This window comes from Pseudorasbora parva, chromosome 6 (genome assembly GCF_024679245.1).
Source record: "Pseudorasbora parva isolate DD20220531a chromosome 6, ASM2467924v1, whole genome shotgun sequence".
NCBI lineage: Eukaryota > Metazoa > Chordata > Actinopteri > Cypriniformes > Gobionidae > Pseudorasbora > Pseudorasbora parva.
Window position 1 is genome coordinate 23,766,058 of NC_090177.1, and position 18,802 is coordinate 23,784,859.

Genomic DNA, 18,802 nt, shown 5'->3' on the forward strand with positions numbered 1-18,802 from the left:
GCTTTCCAATGGTTTGAAATTAAATGATGGTGTGTTCATTTTTGTGTGAACTATGCCTTTAAATAAATATGTAAAGTTTTTAGAAAAGAGCTTTGCTGAAATTTCGACTAATATTTCATTGTAGAAGGCCAGCTTAAGCACTTACAGGACCTTGGGTTCAGGAAAGAAGACTGCAGACGTGCGCTCATTCACTGTAGAGGTACATCAGTTCACTAGTCTATCAAGATTGCAAAAGACATGTGCGAATCTATATATGTGTCTAAATGTCTATATCTGTGTATATGTATATGTTGAATTATAGGTCAGTTGGACCAAGCTGCCACATGGCTGTGGGAGAATGCAGAGACCATGTCAAGCCGAAGCCGAACTGACTCTGACTCAAGCAGCCACACGGCTCCTCCCCTATCAGGAGTGGAAGTTAAGGCCGAGAGTGTGTGTATCTGCTTCATCGATGACTGTCTGGACTGTGATGTCCCTCTGGCTGAGCTCACCTTCTCACGTGAGGATGACCGCATACTGTGATACTCCATATGTCTCACATACTGTAGGCAGACAATTCTGTAGCAGCTTTTCTCTTCCACTGCAGGTCTTTATGTTCTCCAGAGGATTGGGTCTATGCAGGAAGGCAAGGCTAGTTTCACTCTGTCTGGAGATTATTACAACAGAGAACTCTCAGGTGAGTTCTCAGCATGCGTGTCACCCTAAATCTCAGTTAGTCAAACCTTTCTACATTTCAAGTAACATTGATCTCGCTGGTTTAGTTTCATTTTAAAGTATAGGGTACAAAAATCTGAAAAACATTGAACATCTTGGACAGAAAATCAAATTTTTCCTTTTTGAGTAAGTGGAAAGCACTGCTATTAAAATTTTGGCTAATACTTATAAGCGTATATGGCCAATAACTGATTAATTTTTGAAAAAAGAATAGACATTTTGAGATATGCTAAAGAGTATGTTAAACAGTGTTATAAATTACTACTGTTTTAAAAAATAAACTTAGAATATGACTGGTAATTTAAATAAATTTGTAAATAAAACAAGGCTAAAATAAAACATACATATTAGATAAAAAAAAGTAAAATAAATAAAGTACTAAAATGACTAAAACCAAGAATGAAATAAAGGAATTAAAGTTTACTTAAAAAATAAATTAAAGTAAAAATCGTTTAAAACAAAAACTAATAAAAAGGACAAAAGCAAATAACAAAATTACTATAAAAAAAACTATATAATATCCAATATTGACAGATATATTGAAATGTTTTCATAATAAATATGAAGATTATGCATGGTTTGAAGGCCATTAATAAATGAAGGATGTTTTTTGACGCTGACCATTTTACGTTTGTTGTACCAAATGTCTGATTTGAAAGGAAAACCCATAGGGGTAATTTTCAGGTATTGAGTTAAGTAATTGTGAATGTGAGGGTAAACCCTACACTATGTATTTCTGTGTACATTCATAAGCACACACATTTGTGTCTGCCGGTTTACAGGCTGGGAGCCATTCATCGAGCCTTGGCCGTGTTTCCTGGATTGGCAGCGACAGGCGGCAGGCCGGCTCCATCCTCCTCGCCTGAAGATTGGCGTTCGAGCCAAGCAGAGGCTGGATGTCAACATCACCTCTGTCTTACTGGGTACATAGTCTGGGTCAAACACACTCATAGGCCTCCATGCTTTTCTCTAACTGTTTGCTTCCATATTTATGAGTGGTATGTTAATATTGACACCCTGCTGTGGGCCTGTCGTCCTGACACAGAGCAGTACAGCACCACCAAGACTTCGTGGTTGGCAGATTACTGCAAAGAAGACGAGCAGTCGCCACAGCCCTCCACCACTCTGTCTTGGATGGGATCATCAGTGGACCCCCCCTCCTTTGGCCAGAGTGAGTAGCAGCCGTCTACTTAACCTGTGCTCTCATTCAGCTCTTAAAAAAAGATTAACTGCACTGCAGCACTGTCTGTTACATACCTGTCAACATTAGAGCTTAATGTATCATATACTTCATTTTTAAAGTTGAAGTGTGTAATTTAGATACCACTAGTTTTACCAAAGTGTGTTTTTGAGAGAAGTTTCTTATACTCACCAGAAATGCATTTATTTGATAATTAATACAGTAAAAAAAGTAATATTGTGAAATATTCTTTCAATTTAAAAAACATTTTCTCTTTAAATATCTCTTTAAAAAGTAATATAATTTAAAGTTGTATTTATTCCTTTCTTATTTTCAACCTGTTTTCAGGATTCTGAAAACAGCATTTATTTGTAATTGAAATCTTGTGTAACATTATAAATATCTCCCACTCATAATGTTAGTGTGAGTGTAAATTGTAAAACTATAGATTTTCAAACAGGGTTGCCAAACATTCTCCATGTCTGCCAATAGTCAGACAAACTGGAGAAATCAACCTACATACTCTTTGCGTATAGTTTTTTGCATTTTAAGGTGGGATAGAACAAAGCTAGGATGGTAGGACAGTATTTTAACATCTTCACAATCACACACTTCAGCTTTAGACAAGTGAATGTTAAATGGTTTGTAAAAAAAAATACACAAGTCGCTCTTTAAATGTAAATCTTAATGTCATGTTGAATAAGGCACTAACAATTAGTTCTATCTGTATTTTTAGATAAGATCACAGCATATACTACCATGATGTGTGCGTCTCATTCTACCCTTCTCTTTAAACCCGATGCGTCTCCACTCCTCTTCCTACAACCTCCTAGCATGTCTGTCTCTTCTCCTTTTCTCTCTGCTGTCAGGTCTTCCTCTTGCCTACCTTAGAACTAGAAGCTCTACCAGCTTGACTTGTCTTGAGCAGCAGATTCATGCCCGAGGTACAGTTCATAGATGCGTAGCCAACTTTAGAGAAGTCAGAAGGCTGTCGTGTTTGGTGTCGTAGAGCTAAGGAAAGCATCATTCTCGGAGTTCTGGGCTTTTTTTCTAACCCTAACCTCTTATTTACCCCTTACCCTAACCCATTACCACAAATACATATTAAATATGTTAAATAGCGATTTATGAGACCATCTTTTTCTTTCAATCATGCTTTGTGTTGTGAAATTGTTACTACATTTTCATTTATAGTCTTCCTGTTCTGTGGCATTTCCATTAATGTATGATTTGGGCCATTATTTAGGGAAAAACATTTTATGCATAATACCTGATATAGCTGGCATATTTCACAATCTTGAAGTAGACATGTGGCCGATTTAATATTCATGCTATGTTTCAGCGGATATGAAGCTCTCCAAGAGGCGGCAGCCGTTTGTGCCCTATGCCTTACGCAACCATACTGGCTGCACTATGTGGTTTGCTACTCTTACAACAACACCAACCAGGTCAGAAGAGCTCACACTACAGTATTTAAAGGGTTAGTTAACCCCCTAAAAAATTGTATGTCATTAATGACTCACACTAATGTTGCTCCACACCCGTAAGACCTCCGTTCATCTTCAGAACACAGTTTAAGATATTTTATATTTAGTCCAACAGCGTATCAAAGTGTATGCACACTATACTGTCCATGTCCATAAAGGTAATAAAAACATCATCAAAGCAGTCCATCTGGGACATCAGTTATTAGTTAGAATCTCTTGAAGTATCGAAAATACATTTTAGACCAAAAATAACAAAAACTACAATTTTGTATAGCAATTTTGCAAACAACTCAGCATTGTATTCTCTTCCGTGTTTGTGTTCAATCCTCAAATAAAGATTTGAACGGTTATGAATCAGCAGATTGATTAATGATTCGGATCGCCAATGTCACATGATTTCAGCAGTTTGGCAGTTTGACACGCAGTCTGAATCATGAGTCAAGCCGCTGATTCATAACCGTTTTAATCTTTATTTGAGGATTGAAAACAAACCAGGAAGAAAAGACAATGTAGTTTTTGTGATTTTTGGATCAAAATGTATTTTCAATGCTTCAAGAGATTCTAATTAACTAACTGATGCCACATATGGACTACTTTTTATTCTTTTTATAAGTTTTTATTACCTTTCTGAACATGGACAGTATAGTGTGCATACACTTGCATACGCTCTCTCGGACTAAATATAAAATATCTTAAACTGTGTTCCCGATGATGAACAGAGGTCTTACAGGTGTGGAACAACATTAGGGTGAGTAATTAATGACATCAATTTCATTTTTGGGAGAACTAACCCTTTAACTATATTTTATATTTTGGAAAATACATGGTTGTTCTGCTTTGTCCTCAGAGTGGCGCTATCTCACAGCAGTAGTGCTGACTCCATATCTGATGTGAATGGGCCTGGGACAGACGATACCCACAACATCAGCCAGTGGAGAGAGGTGCTGCCAGGGGAGGAGATCCCGTTTGAGTTTGAGGCCCGGGAGAAATTGAGACACAGGTAGGAGAGTTTCTTTTGTAAATACAAATTCAAATGGCTTTGAGTGTACTAATGTGGGACAGCATTGTCTATACTTGTGTTCTTATAATTTCAGACTTTTTTATTTATTTATCCAAAGTGATTTTTTTTCTGGAGAAAACCTAACTCTAGTGTCATGCTCAGGGGCATGGTTATGATAGAAACGGATTGTATCTAAAGCAGTTTGTTCTCCAACTCTAGGATAGTTCGTAGCCTACAGGTTATGACTTTTTGATTCAATGCTGGGGTGACCCAGAAGCTGGAAAGTTACAGATATCATTGTCCTCCTTCATCAACATTTTACCCTTGAGCATAGCAATCATTCCAGATTGCCCCACATTTTATGTACGGTCATTTGGATTAACCATGTTAGACTGTAAAATAACAGACAAGACATTGAATCAGAAAAAATGTTGTCTAGACTTCTTTTGACCCATCTGTAATTTATTGGGTTGTGGGGTGGGTGTGAAAGTGGGTAGTATTTTTGTTATATGCTTTTTGTCAAGTTTTATTTTTTTGTTAAATGTTTCTAAATATTTTTTAGTTTTCATTTTAATTTCACTTAGTAATTTTAGTTCTTCAATTTAAACAAAAATGTTTCCATGGCAAATTAATGAAATATAATCATCTAATGTACACTGATCAGGCATAATATTATGACCACTGACAGGGGAAGTGAATAACACTGATTATTTCCTCATCACAGCACCTGTTAGTGGGTGGGGGATGTATTAGGCAGCATGTGAACTTTTTACCCTCAAAGTTAGAAGTGTTAGAAGAAGAAAAAAATGTGTAAACGTAAGGATTTGAGTGACTTTGGCAAGTGCCAAATTGTGATGGCTAAACAACTGGGTCAGAGCATCTCCAAAACTGCAGCTCTTGTGGGGTGTTTCCAGACTGCAGTGGTCAGTATCTATCCAAAGTGGTCCAAGGAAGGAATAGTGGTGAACCAGCAACAGGGTTATGTGTGGGCAAGGCTCATTGATGCATGTGGAGAGCGAAGGCTAGCCCATGTGGTCTGATCAGACAGACGAGAAAGGTGTCAGAATACACAGTTCATCGCAGATGGTTGTGTATGGGCCTATGCATAGCCGCAGACCAGTCAGGGTGCCCATGCTGACCCCTGTCCACCGGCGAAAGCACCAACAGTGGACACGTGAGTATCTGGACCACATAGAAATGGTAAAAGATGGCCTGGTCTGATGAGTCACGCTTTCTTTAACATCACATGGATGGACAGGTGCTTGTACGCAGCTTACCTGGGGAACACATGGCACCAGGATGCACTATGGGAAGAAGGCAAGCCAGTGGAGGCAGTCTGATGCTATGGGCAACGTTCTTCTAGGAACACTTTGGTCCTGCTGTTCATGTGTGTTACTTTGACACGTACCACCTACATTAGCATTGTTGCAGACCATGTACACCCTTTCAGGTTGTGGCCTCCAGCAGAATAATGCACCTTGCCACAAAGCAAAAATGGTTCTGGAATGCATTTAGGGGCACAGTAACGAGTTTGAGGTGTTGACTTGGCTTCCAAATTCCCCAGATCTCAATACAATTGAGAATTTGTGGGATGTGCTGAACAAACAAGTCCAATCCATGGAGGCCCCACCTCGCAACTTACAGTACTTAAAGGATCTGCTGCTAACATCTTGGTGCCATATACCACAGCACACCTTCAGGGGTCTAGTGGAGTCCATGCCTTAACGTGTCAGATTATTAGGAAGGTGGTCATAATGTTATGCCTGATCTGTGTATATGTATTTCAGCTTTATTTCAATGTTTTGATAGTTTTATGCTGCAGTCATGCCATATCATAACTATCCGGTAGTCATCAAAACAAGAAAGAAGTTTGCTCTTTAATACATAATTGATTTTACTTTTCACCTCTTTACTGATAATGTGCTCTGACCTCAGACACACCCATGAGCTAAAACTCCACCAACTATTGGTGCGTGTTGTGGGCTGGGAGCAGGTGAAGCCAGTGTCAGTGGATAAGGTTGGAGTGTTCTTCCGCTACGCCGCCCCTGATCGAAACAACCCCTCGAGTACTGTGAGTGTTAATGGTTCAAACAATTTATAATTGTGCAATTTCAGTAGTTATGTGTAGAATGTGTTTTTGACCTTCATTCGAACCATTAAAATCATTAGTGATTCTCTACATGCGTTTTGAAGTCTTGTATTTCTCTCATGGGTCTTTGAAATGAATGTTTTTGTTAGTTTTCTCGTTTTTTCATCATTTTGAAATAGAAAATCTTTTAGTGGTTCATGAAGAATTGGAAATGCTTCATGAAAATGTAATGACATGGCTTTTCTAGGTTGGCAGCCCAATTAGCAGAACCAACATCATACACCCTCATGTATATGTAAGTGTTTGTACCTCATAACATTACACTAAATTATTCTAGAGTTTGTTCACAGTCTTTAATCTCTGTTTAGTTCTCAGCTTTGCCACCTGTTCGAGTGGTTTTCTCTATCACTATGGAGGGCAGTGCACGTAAAGTCATTACGGTGCAGTCAGCACTCACAGTTAAGAATCGCCTTGAGGTTCCCATGGAAGTGCGACTAGACAGCCCTTCGGCTCCAGACAGTAAGAATGTCTACAAACTCACACACACTCTATTTGTTAAGGTGAACCTGTGTTTATTTATTAAGAGTATAATTTTATTTGTTTACTTTCTATAGAACCTGTTGTACTGCCACCCATCCTGCCCGGAGAGGCCTTGTCCATCCCTCTCCATCTGACCTCTTGGAGGCTTCAGGCAAGACCTAAAGGCTTGGGGTTGTTCTTCTGTAAGGTGCCCATTCATTGGACTACTGTAGAGCGGCCTGGTGAGGTCAGCAGCAGCAAGAGAGAGTGCCAGTCAGCAGACTTTGATGAACAACTCAAACGCAACTTCCGGTAAAAACAGGATGTGGGAGGAGAAATAAAATATTAAAAGCCCCGTTTCCACGGAAATTACCCGGAACAATTTGTACCAGTTACTTTTTTCCTCCAGACCTGCTACTGTCTGCGTTTCCTTTGCGGTGAAGATTAGGCAAATTAGTCCGGTGATGTAGGACTGCGCGCGACTGCTCCTCCCAGTCCGCGACGGAGAGTAATCATTTTTGCGCGACACTTCACGTATGCAACAATAACAAGTATGGAGGAGATTCAAGCTGTGCTGCTTTTGTTGGTTAAGTACTAAAGAGCTACACTTACATTAACAAAACGGTGGAAAAGAGCGCTGATACTAAAGTGTATTCTGAAAGCTCGTAAAGCTAGATTTAAAATGACAGTGTATGTTATTATCTGCTATTATGGACATTGACCGTGAGATTGCTGAGACGAACGTGTGCCATCAGACAGAAAGAGCAAGACTGATTTTTACTAAACGCAGAAAAAACAGTGCAAAGGAATTCTAAAAAAGAGCTTAACCAATCAGCATGTTCGGCGCCCAAGTCCCACCCTCGAAAGTTCCTGAACTTTAAAAAAGTACTACTTTTTACCCGGAACTTCATTTAGATCCTAGTTTCTGCGGTCGAAACACACAATGTTACCACCCCAAAGTTCCTAGGTAAAGTTCCTGGGGAAAGTTCCTGCAGTGGAAACGTGGCTAAAGACAAATGAAACTTGAGTTATAAACCATTTAAACTTTTTTTTTTTTTTTTTTTTAGATTTTGTGTGGTCATTAAGAAAGAGAACTACCCTGAACAGAAGCCTGCCAAAATTGTAGCGGGAGGTACAAAGCAGATCTACCGCCAACCAGGTCACACCATCTATCTGCTGCCCACCCTAGTGCTGGCCAACCTCCTTCCCTGTGACCTCAACTACTACATCAAAGGGACCTCAATCAAGGGAACCATGAAACCGGGCAAAGAGGCAGTGCTGCATGCAGCAGACACAACACAAAATATAGAATTAGGTAAACTGGCATACATGGATTTAAAAAAAATACATATTTAACATTCTTAATCCACATAAAGTGTTCACGAGTATGCTTTTTGTGTTCAGGTGTGCTCCTAGAGAACTTTCCTGTGTGTAAGGAGCTGCTCATCCCTCCCGGTACACAAAACTATGTGGTGCGTATGCGGCTATACGATGTAAACAAACGGCTGCTCTGTCTCACCATACGGATTATTCTCAGAGCACAAGGAGCATTAAAAATCCTCATCTCTGCTTCCTACTGGCTTGTCAACAAGACTGGTATGCTTTCATATCTATGCATTGACTACAAATTGATGATCTGAATTTAAGACAGTGCAGTACAATTGTGTGTTCTGTTTAACTGTGTCTGTAATATTTCCACTGGTTATTGTGTCTGCAGGACTGCCTTTGATCTTCCGGCAGGACAATGGGAAAACGGATGCCGCTGGGCAGTTTGAGGAGCATGAGTTAGCCAGGAGTTTGAGCCCATTGCTTTTTTGCTACACTGACAAAGAGCAACCCAATATGTGAGTTCAAGAGAAGGGGAAAACCAAAGAACACTGTGTGTTCACACCATGCCAACCCATCAAATTCTTTTAAATACATTATCTCATTTAATTAGCCTGCAAAATTCCCACCGCCATTTATTCATTATCCAACATAGTAGAAATGTAATTTAACTACATAATTACCCTTAATTAAAGCTCTCTAAAGTCTTGTCCTCTTTGAACAGGTGCACCATGCGGATCGGTAAAGGGATCCACCCAGATGGCGTTCCTGGATGGTGCCAGGGTTTCTCTCTAGATGGGGGGAGTGGAGTGAGAGCACTCAAAGTCATCCAGCATGGCAACAGACCTGGACTCATCTATAATATAGGTAATAAGGAATGCCTATACTATTTTAAGAAATGTTTTTCTTGTATTGTGGTATCTGCTAAGTCAAGGGTGTCTAATCCTGCTCCTATAGGGCCAACATCCCAAAGAGTTTAGCTTCCGCTGCTCTTCTGACTGGAAGTTTCTAGTAATCCTAAAGACATTGACTAGCAGGTTCAGGTGTGTTTGATTTGAATTAAACTCTGCAGGACAGTGGCCCTCCAGAAGCAGGATCAGACACCCCTGTGCTAAGGTGATTTAATAATGGAATGTGATGTCTTATTATAGGAATAAATGTGAGGAAAGGGAAAGGGCGTTATCTTGACACACACATTGTGACCTTTGCTCCACGATACCTACTTGACAATCGGTCATCTCACAAGTTAGCCTTCTCACAGAGGGAATTTGTCAGAGGAAAGGTGGGAATGCACACTTTCAACGTTTTTGTCTTCATGCTATGTTTTAGATATTGTTAATGCATCAAAAAAACAGAAAAATAAATGATAATGTTTTGTTTATGATAACGTGTTGTAGGGTACAGTAAATCCAGAGGGATATATCTCCACCCTGCCAGGATCCAGTGTGGTGTTCCACTGGCCTAGAAATGACTACGATCAGCTTCTCTGTGTCCGTCTCATGGATGTACCCAACTGCACCTGGTCTGGAGGTTTTGAGGTCAACAAGCCTAAATCTTTCCACATCAACATGAGGTACCTCGTCCCACCGAATACACACAATTTCTAGATATGGCGGAACAGAACATTAAATTAAATGTTTTCCTCTCATTATCTGTTCCATAGGGACACTTTAGGGAACTGCTTTTTCCTGCGTGCTGAGATTGCTTTAAAAGGGGCAACTCATCAAATCGCATTCAGTGACACTGACCAGCTGCCTCCACCCTTCCGTATAGATAATGTCTCTGAGGTAAGTCCTCAGAGGGTACACATTATCAAGTATTGTAAGGCAGTAGAATGTTTTAGAAGATTTGAGACTAAAGAGTAGCAGTATGATGGTTGGGAATATGACCTGGCCTGACAATATTATTTCCTTTCAGTGTTCAATTACAATGCGAGTAAATCACTTGCATATACGTCCAAATTTCACGAGAGGCGACTGAAAATGTTTCTTTAATTTTTCTAGTAAATTGTCAGAATCACAATAATACTTATTGCTAAATATGTTTACACAGAAAAGGAATTTGTCTTGGAGAAAGGAACTAATAGTGCAGAAGAAAGTATAGACAGATGAATTACACAATAAAAGATATAAGATAATATAAGATACAGTAATGCAATATAATATACCGGTAGTAGTTTCATTTGCAACTTTGTTCTATGGTGTTTGTGCCATTGATTTATAGTTTGATTATTTGTTCTTATTTTATTAGACTTTTTACTTTAATATTGTTTGAAATTTATATATTATACTCATATTCATTTTTGTTTATCTTTGCATTTCTTTTTAATTTTTTACTAGCCAAAGGTGGCTCGGACTTCAGTGCTTGTAGAGGGTTGACAAGCACATTCTACATAAAAAGTGTACCTGTTATTAATATTTGCCTGTTATTCAGGGTTTAATGGGGCAGGTGTGTACATTTGCCGTCACCTTCCTCCAACCCCAAAGCCAGTTTTCTTGTCATATGATCTGTTGGTGGTTTTAAATTTACTGTGCGAGACACCATTCTAGCTATTACAATAGGTGGATATAAAGCTTTTGTCACATGAAATAGCTCTTTTACTCCCCCTGGCATGACTTAAGCATTCGATTCATCCATCAAGCATTGAATTCACACCTGGCAGCTCTGTGTCCAGTGGCTTCTCTGTCTCAGTGATGCCCTTACATCAAAACAGATCTAATGATTATTTGGGCAGACGTTTAGCTGCTTTTTTATATGGGTCTTGATATTAAACAATAAAAAGTCTGTTGGTGCTGGGATTAGAAACATTCTCAATGATTTATCTTGGGAGTCCTTGGGTGTTTCAGATCTTTCATCATCAAATGCCATTGTCCAGGATAAAAGTGTCCTACGTCTTCCTGCTTGCATATTGCTTACCGTCACTGGCAATATGTCCCTCTCGACTCATAGGCCTATTTTAAAAGCTTTTCCGAAGGCGCTGTGAGCTCCTGCTTTATTCAACCCATCTTCTTTTTTGTCTCTGACACCAAAACGTCTGATTGATTTCCCAGGTCCACTGTCAGCTGCCATTTCTGTGCAACGCTATTTTGTTTTATTCAAGCTAATGGATAGCTTTGATCATTTTTTCTTCTGGTATCTTGTGATGGCAGTGTAGATGGCCTCTAAAATGTTCTCTAAGTCTTAATGCTTATTGTAGCACCACAATCTCCACAAACTCTACTTCAGGTGCCTATCCAGTTCTGGCAACATGGAGTGGCTGATATCCGGCTACACACAGAGGTAAAAGCTGGGGCAGTTCTGGACTATGCTTGCGATGAACCCATTCTTCAACCCTACCTCACCCTCACTGTGAAGGGAGCCGGATCTTCAGAGGTTACTGCAGACATGAACTTCTTCAGAGAATACAACAAGCTCTACTATGAGAACTTCATCTACATTGCTGCGTCCTTCACATTCTCAGAGTGAGTTCTCCAGCTCTAAATTTCCAAACAGTTCACTAATCCTTGGAATTGGTAATTTGACCAATTTGAAGCGGAAATGTTTCCAGTGGCTGACTCACTCAAATATTCCTCTTCAAAATGGTGTTTGTAAATATAAGTAAATATTCACTTGAGATTGACATTTTGATTTGATAACAGCAAAGCAGGAAAAAGGCCAGTTGGGAAGAAGCGGGTGGTCAGCTGTGCTGAACTGGTGCTGGATGTGGAGACGAAAACGCAGAGAGTCATCCTAAAGAAAAAGGTCTGCTTATATATATATTTTTTTCAGCCATCTATCTGCCAGTTTCCTCATTTCTTCTTTAATCTTAAAGGTTCTCGCATTTCATTGTCTGTTTAGGAGCCTGGAAAGCGCTCCCAACTTTGGCGAATGACAGGAACAGGAATGCTCTGTCATGAGGGCTCATCTCCTCCACAGAGCAAACCTTCACAGCCTCGACCCCTCAGTTCATCTTTAGTGCTTGACATTGCTGGGCTGGCTGCAGTGACAGACAACAGGTTACTTAAACTCTTCATAGCACAACAAAGGACAACTTGTACTGTCTATTTTAAGCTTGTTTTTGTCCCTGTGGAGAGTAAACATTTATCATGGTGTGCGGGTGTCATTTCTCACATATCTTGAATTTTCTTTTTTAGCTATGAGCCTCTGATGTTAAGACGGCCAGACAACCGCCGCAGCACCACCCAGACATGGCACTTCAGCTCTGGCATGTTGACCTGTGGTTTGCCCAGACTAGTCGTCCAGGTCTGCCTTTCTTTCATCTGATCTTCCACTCCTTAATCGCTTTTTTCAGTATTAAAGAATATGTGGCACTTTAAAATATTGTATGTAATGTTTTAGGTAAGAGGGGGAATTTCTGGTCTGTATGATGGTGCCGAGGTGGTACTAGGACCAGACTCTGGTGTTTTGGAACCGGCGCCAGAGCAACAGTTTATCAACCAGAAAATGAGACCTGGCTCAGGGGTACTGTCCGTGCAGGTCCTGCCTGATGGACCCACACGAGTACTACAGGCAAGACACCCCTCCTATCTCGATGTTATTGAATTGCATGGGTGGGCTAGTATGTAATCTGAAACCATATGAAATGGAATCAGTTCTTATCTTTCTTTCACACTTTCTAATATAATGAAAAGCTGCATACCTCATTTCAGATCAGTGACTTCAACCAACGGCGCGTGAATAGACCCTCTCCCAGCACTGAGGAAGACCAGAATAAAGAGAATGCTCAGACAAAAGTTCCTGAGGAGGAGCTTGAGGTAAAAATCATGTTTTTGTTTGTCCAGCAGATTGATTGATTGTGGAATTTTACCTTTGTGCTTCCAGTAAAAACAGAATTAGCAGTGGTAACAAATATTGAACTTGGAATTTTAGACCTCCCTATTCATGCCCTTGTGTGTAGGTGTTGGTGAATCTAGAAGAAGGAGTTGGTCTATCACTGGTGAATAAGCTCCCTGAAGAGCTTGTGTTTGCAACCCTGTCTGGCATTGATGTGCACTTCACCCGCACCACTGCCAGCCAGGTGCTGGAACTTACAGTGAAAGACATCCAGGTACTAAATGCACAGACCTAAATGCACTCATCCAATGTGTGGGAATTACTTACTTTGGTTTAGGAATGGATCAAGGAGGTTGACCGATTAATGAGACAAATTAGTCTATCTAGATTTGCTGATCTTCCACCATGTTTACCACCATCAGCTGGGCAAAGTAATAGCTGTTTATACAAAACCACATGAACAGAGATACTAAGAACATGCAATTATCAGTGGATTTGATCCATACAAGGTCCCAGAAAGATGCTGCATCGTTTTTAGCATATTTTTCATTCTAAAGCAAACATTTCTGACAGATGTGCCTTTACTTTCTCATCTATTTTAGGTGGACAATCAGCTCCTGGGCACCACTCACCCTGTTTTGCTGTCTGTGACTCCAGGCTCCAATGAAAGTATTACAGTGGACTCAGGTTCTGCTCTGCAGATCAACGCTGTTAAAGTACCCAGCAGTCTCATGCTCACAGACCTTTTTAAGGTGAAAGCAGAGAACTTATGGATTCACTTTCTCACCAAAATACTACTATAGGAGTTTGATTTATAGATTTTTCTCTCTGTCTTACAGCATTTGATGGTCACAGCACGCCGCTATACTGTCATCATTGAGGAAAAACTCTTGATGAAACTGCTCATATTCTTTGGCTACGGTCAGACAGAGGGAGGTGTGTAGCGGGTATTCTTGTGGTGTGCAGTATGGGGAATTTACTTCATTATGCTCTGCTAAGTACATGATTTTGTGTTTCAGAGGTAGAGAAGCTGGATGAGAACCTCTATGAGAAAGCCAGCGAAGATGCAGGAACACCAAAGCGCTATTATTTTGAAAACTTGAAAATCAGTGTCCCTCAGGTCAAGCTGAGTGTCTTCACCTCTCACAAATTGCCCCCTGACCTCAAGGTACAACGTCCACAGTAGAATCAACTGTAGTACTATCAGTGCATCACTGATTGCAGTTTTGTTGTTTGAAGTTTGCATTATACTATGATGTGTTTGTCTGTAGTATAATCAAGAGTTGTTCTGCACAGGCCTTGAAGGGAACCCTTGGGTTCCCACTCATTCGGTTTGAAGATGCAATCATTAACATGTACCCCTACACTCGAGTCCATCCCTATGAGACGCAGGAGATGATCGTTAATGATGTCCTCAAGCACTTCAAAGAGGTCATAAACATTCTTCATTCTGAATTGTTACGTTTACATTCGATTTTCATACTGTATATTGTGGTACAAGTATTTGCATCACCACAGTGTGATTTTGTCAGCTCTTCAACTTGCATCTTTTTTTTCTGTGTTTCGTAGGAGCTTATCAGTCAGGCGGCTCAAATCCTGGGCTCAGTGGACTTCCTGGGCAATCCCATGGGCCTACTGAATGACGTCACTGAGGGTATGAATGAACTCATCAAGTACGGCAACGTTGGAGGGCTCATCCGCAGTGTTACACATGGTGTTTCCAACTCAGCTGCCAAGGTAGCAAAAGTTCACATTATTACTGTCGTCTTCACCAGTCCATCAAACAATGCATGATACCCGATCACTTAAAGGCGGGCATACACTGTGCGAATTCAGACACTCGGGAGGTCATGAGATATTGCAGACGCTACGAGTCAGTTAATTTAATAATCGCATCAAATCAGCTGGTACACGGGCTTTCACACAGAGACTGGAGCTTTCAATATTGCTGCTATAGCTTCAGATACAAAAAATAAAGAAAAAAATATGTGTACAAATGATTTGTTGAAAAGCAGAGAACATTAGCCATTCCTTTCAACCGAAACAACCAGAGAGGGAGAGAGAGGGTGCGCGTGAGAGACTGTGTGTGTGTGTGTGTGTGTGTGTGTGTGTGTGTGTGTGTGTGTGTGTGTGTGTGTGTGTGTGTGTGTGTGTGTGTGTGTGTGTGTGTGTGTGTGTGTACGCTGTATGGTTGCAGCCACTGAGCTATAGCCTAAGGCCCCGTCCACACGGAGAAGCGTTTAGCTGTATACGTATAAATTTTGTACTGTATCAGCGTTTCGTCCACACGGATCCGGCGTTTTAGAAGCATGAATCCGATATTTTTCGAAACCGGGTCCCAAAGTGGGTAAATCTGAAAACGATCATCTTCTGTCTTTGTGTGTACTGCGAATCCGTATATTTTCTGAAACGGTGATGTCATCACACTACGTCCGGCACGGTGAAAGAGTTTAGGGATACAACTACGGGCACTGGGCATGCGCACATCAATATTGCGTCATTTAATTAACGTATCTGCATTATTGTAAGGGTATATTTTGGGGTAGGGGAAGGTGTAGGCGTTAATAAAACACAGCTGTTAAGTAGCAAATGTATTTATTGTTATTTTATTGTGAGATTTTGCCTCACCTCCAACCACTGCTACACCCCTTCTAGCCACAACTCTTCTTCTCCGTTTTTAGTGTATTTCTGTGGCAGAATTACAGTGCCACACACTGGCCTGGCATGCAAACTACATCGTTTTTAGTTTGTTTTCTTAATCTCATGTGGACACAGATATTTCTTGAAACGAGGAAAAAAAAAAGATCGGATTAGGAAAGCGCTGGCTTCGTGTGGACGGGGCCTAATAATACTCATTGATCGAGCCTATGTGAGGTGGTTGGGCATGATTTGGCCATAGGGGACAGCCATATGCTGGTGAAAATCGGGCCGACTCCCCACATTTTTTAAACATGCTTAAAAATGATCGTATGGTCGGGAGGTGCTCCTAATGTGCTCAGCTCGTTTCGCATTTTCTCTCAAACTGTGCGAGCCTTGACCATACGAGCATCCACGATGTCCACGCAATTTCTCCCGAGAGAAAAAAATTGTCCGCGAGTTCGTACGACAGCAAAAATTGCACCGTGTACGCCCGCCTTAAGTATTTTGCAGGGTTATTTTGCCAATTATTCCCAAATGTATGATACATGATAAAGTGCATCTGCTGAGCTGCAAAGCACCAGAGCTGTAACTGCAAGACATGAATTCACTGAGTGCAAGACCAAGTCATAACGAAAAGGCACGAGAACCTCCTAAATCCTTTGTGATCGGGTCTGTTCAAATGTAAATTAGAAGCTGAAGTTGTTTACTTCACAGACTTCTTATTGAATATGTTTTTGAAGAACCGTCCAAGCAGTCTGCCTGAACAGAACACTAGAACTAGCCACATGTTGTAATTTGATGATTTCCAGGAGAAGAATGGGAACAAAATTAGAAGTTTACCATGATGTTCACCAGCAGAGCAATCTGACCTGATTTTCTTCCTACTATGCAATAAAGTGGTGAAGGTTCAGTGAAGTTTATTAGTTTTGGTCTCCCTGTGTAAACAGGCAGGTTTCTGCATGTTTACAGAATCATGGAAACAATGGCATTTAATTGTTTCGTAAGCATAACAGTTGAATATCATCCCTGAAACTTTCTCATGAACATTATAAGAAGTTTATTTGAGCAAATGGAATTTGCTCATGGCACTAGTGTGTGATTGTGTGTACTCGTATGTGGCTGCAGTTGTGTGTGGTCAGACCTGAGCCTCCACTTCATGTCTTGCAGCCAGCTCTCAGCATGTCTGTCTAACAGGCCATCGCACCACGTCCTTCATTGGCAGCCAGCTCACTGTCAGACAGCGCTTTGTGTGCTTTTCCCTCTGTCCGCTCCCTCTGTGCTCTCATTTACTTTCCTCCCAGCCACACTCGCCAAGCTCATGCCTTAAAGGGATCCCATGGTGTTGAGACTTGTATGGCTTAATATAACATAAATGATGTCTCTTACTGAATTATGTGGTAGAAAACCCATGAAAGATCTACGTTATTTAAAAAATCGATTTTATATTTGGACCACGGGCGGCGCCATTTTGTTTGCGTTCTAGGTTGATGACGTAGAGTGGTTGAACTCCTCAATCAGCTGGCGTTACCCGTTGCTATTTTTACCACAACGCAACTCGAAAATTGTTTCAGAGTTAAACAAAACAAATGAATTGCTTTGTAATTGTACTTAAAACACACTCAAACATACATGTGCACACAAACTCACCTACACAAGTCACAAACAGATCGGCGGGCGCGCACACACACACCTGACTGCTCTGTCTCAATCGCATGCATCATCACCAAAACATCCTGCCTCTCTTCCTCACGTTACTTTATCCCATCGTCCTACCTAGATATTTCCCTCTGCTGGTCACATTAGGCATTATAGTTAATCTACTATCAACAGTCTATCCATAGACAGAGTCTATCTGGGGAACAGGATGTGTTGAACAGGATATCAACAAAGGGAATAGATTGAGGGTTATGTATGCGCGCGCAGTGCGTGCGTGCGTGTGTGTGTGTGTTCGCGCCGATCTGTTGGGCTGGGTGTGTGTTCGCGCCGATCTGTTGGTGTGTGTGTGTGTTGCTGTGTTCGCGCCGATCTGTTGGGGTGTGTGTGAGTCTGTGTGAGAGAGAGAGTTTGTGTGCACATGTATGTTTGAGTGCGTGAAGTCGGACAGCTGTTTGTAAATCGGCTTTCGTTATTGCGGTGGAACGTGAGACTGAATGACTGCACTCGAACATGTCCACTATGGTGTCGGACAACACTACAAATGTCCGTCCCTTCAAATAATGCCCTATTTAAGGGTATAGGGTCGATTTCAGATTCAGCCCCTGTCGTGGAGACTGAGCAGCCCAACATCTCGATTGAGACAGAGCCTGTCGTGTGCGCGCCCGCCGATCTGTTTGTGACTTGTGTAGGTGAGTTTGTGTGCACATGTATGTTTGAGTGTGTTTTAAGTATAATTACAAAGGAATTCATTGGTTTTGTTTAACTTTGAAACAATTTTCGAGTTGCGTTGTGGTAAAAATAGCTACGGGTAATGCCAGCTGATTGAGGAGTTCAACCACTCTACGTCATCAACCTAGAACGCAAACAAAATGGCGCCGCCCATGGTCCAAATATAAAATCGATTTTTAAAATAACGTAGATCTTTCATGGGTTTTCTACTACATAATTCAGTAAGAGACATCATTTATGTTATATTAAGCCATACAAGTCTCAACACCATGGGATCCCTTTAAGTACTCATGGCATGGGACAAAACTAGGTCTCAATCAGCAACTCACATTTGCATTTGACCCGATCTCATTTCACTTGCTCTGTTTTTTAGCCAATTTTAATTATGTTCATCATACGGAATAATTGTAGTTGATTATTTAAAAATAAAAGTCAAATAGAACTGCAGTGCATTTCTTTGAATTCAGCTCATCTTTGGCTGTAGTATCTTTTAAGGTCTTTGCCAATTACCCACTGAACTGCTAAAGAAATGCTTAGGTCTGCTTGTGTGAGAAAAAAAAAAACCTCTCTCTGTTGGCTGCTTTTTTGCCACTAACTCAATTTCATGAGTATAAACAATTTATTACTCCCCCTGGAGAACTTCCAGCAGCATGAATAAAAATGTTTTGCCAAAATCATCCACCAACTGT

The 18,802-nt window shown here is 40.8% G+C and overlaps 1 protein-coding gene across 4 annotated transcripts in view; it reads left to right on the plus strand.

The window, feature by feature from the left end:
• Nucleotides 1–18,802, plus strand: part of vps13d (vacuolar protein sorting 13 homolog D) — a 54,468-nt gene that overhangs the window by 24,882 nt on the left and 10,784 nt on the right. For 2 of the 4 annotated variants that reach the window (XM_067446318.1, XM_067446319.1), the window contains exons 35-65: nt 125–199; nt 302–499; nt 587–676; nt 1,497–1,637; nt 1,760–1,885; nt 2,764–2,838; nt 3,237–3,342; nt 4,229–4,381; nt 6,317–6,452; nt 6,718–6,765; nt 6,839–6,989; nt 7,085–7,301; nt 8,057–8,304; nt 8,394–8,585; nt 8,707–8,833; nt 9,040–9,182; nt 9,467–9,597; nt 9,713–9,888; nt 9,979–10,102; nt 11,541–11,776; nt 11,954–12,056; nt 12,153–12,310; nt 12,449–12,557; nt 12,654–12,824; nt 12,965–13,069; nt 13,213–13,362; nt 13,691–13,840; nt 13,928–14,024; nt 14,108–14,256; nt 14,385–14,519; nt 14,658–14,825. In XM_067446318.1, the coding sequence (XP_067302419.1) occupies nt 125–199; nt 302–499; nt 587–676; nt 1,497–1,637; nt 1,760–1,885; nt 2,764–2,838; nt 3,237–3,342; nt 4,229–4,381; nt 6,317–6,452; nt 6,718–6,765; nt 6,839–6,989; nt 7,085–7,301; nt 8,057–8,304; nt 8,394–8,585; nt 8,707–8,833; nt 9,040–9,182; nt 9,467–9,597; nt 9,713–9,888; nt 9,979–10,102; nt 11,541–11,776; nt 11,954–12,056; nt 12,153–12,310; nt 12,449–12,557; nt 12,654–12,824; nt 12,965–13,069; nt 13,213–13,362; nt 13,691–13,840; nt 13,928–14,024; nt 14,108–14,256; nt 14,385–14,519; nt 14,658–14,825 (4,388 nt within the window). The remainder of the gene's footprint in view (nt 1–124; nt 200–301; nt 500–586; nt 677–1,496; nt 1,638–1,759; nt 1,886–2,763; nt 2,839–3,236; nt 3,343–4,228; nt 4,382–6,316; nt 6,453–6,717; nt 6,766–6,838; nt 6,990–7,084; nt 7,302–8,056; nt 8,305–8,393; nt 8,586–8,706; nt 8,834–9,039; nt 9,183–9,466; nt 9,598–9,712; nt 9,889–9,978; nt 10,103–11,540; nt 11,777–11,953; nt 12,057–12,152; nt 12,311–12,448; nt 12,558–12,653; nt 12,825–12,964; nt 13,070–13,212; nt 13,363–13,690; nt 13,841–13,927; nt 14,025–14,107; nt 14,257–14,384; nt 14,520–14,657; nt 14,826–18,802) is intronic. The other 2 variants (XM_067446320.1, XM_067446321.1) reach the window with 2 other exon arrangements.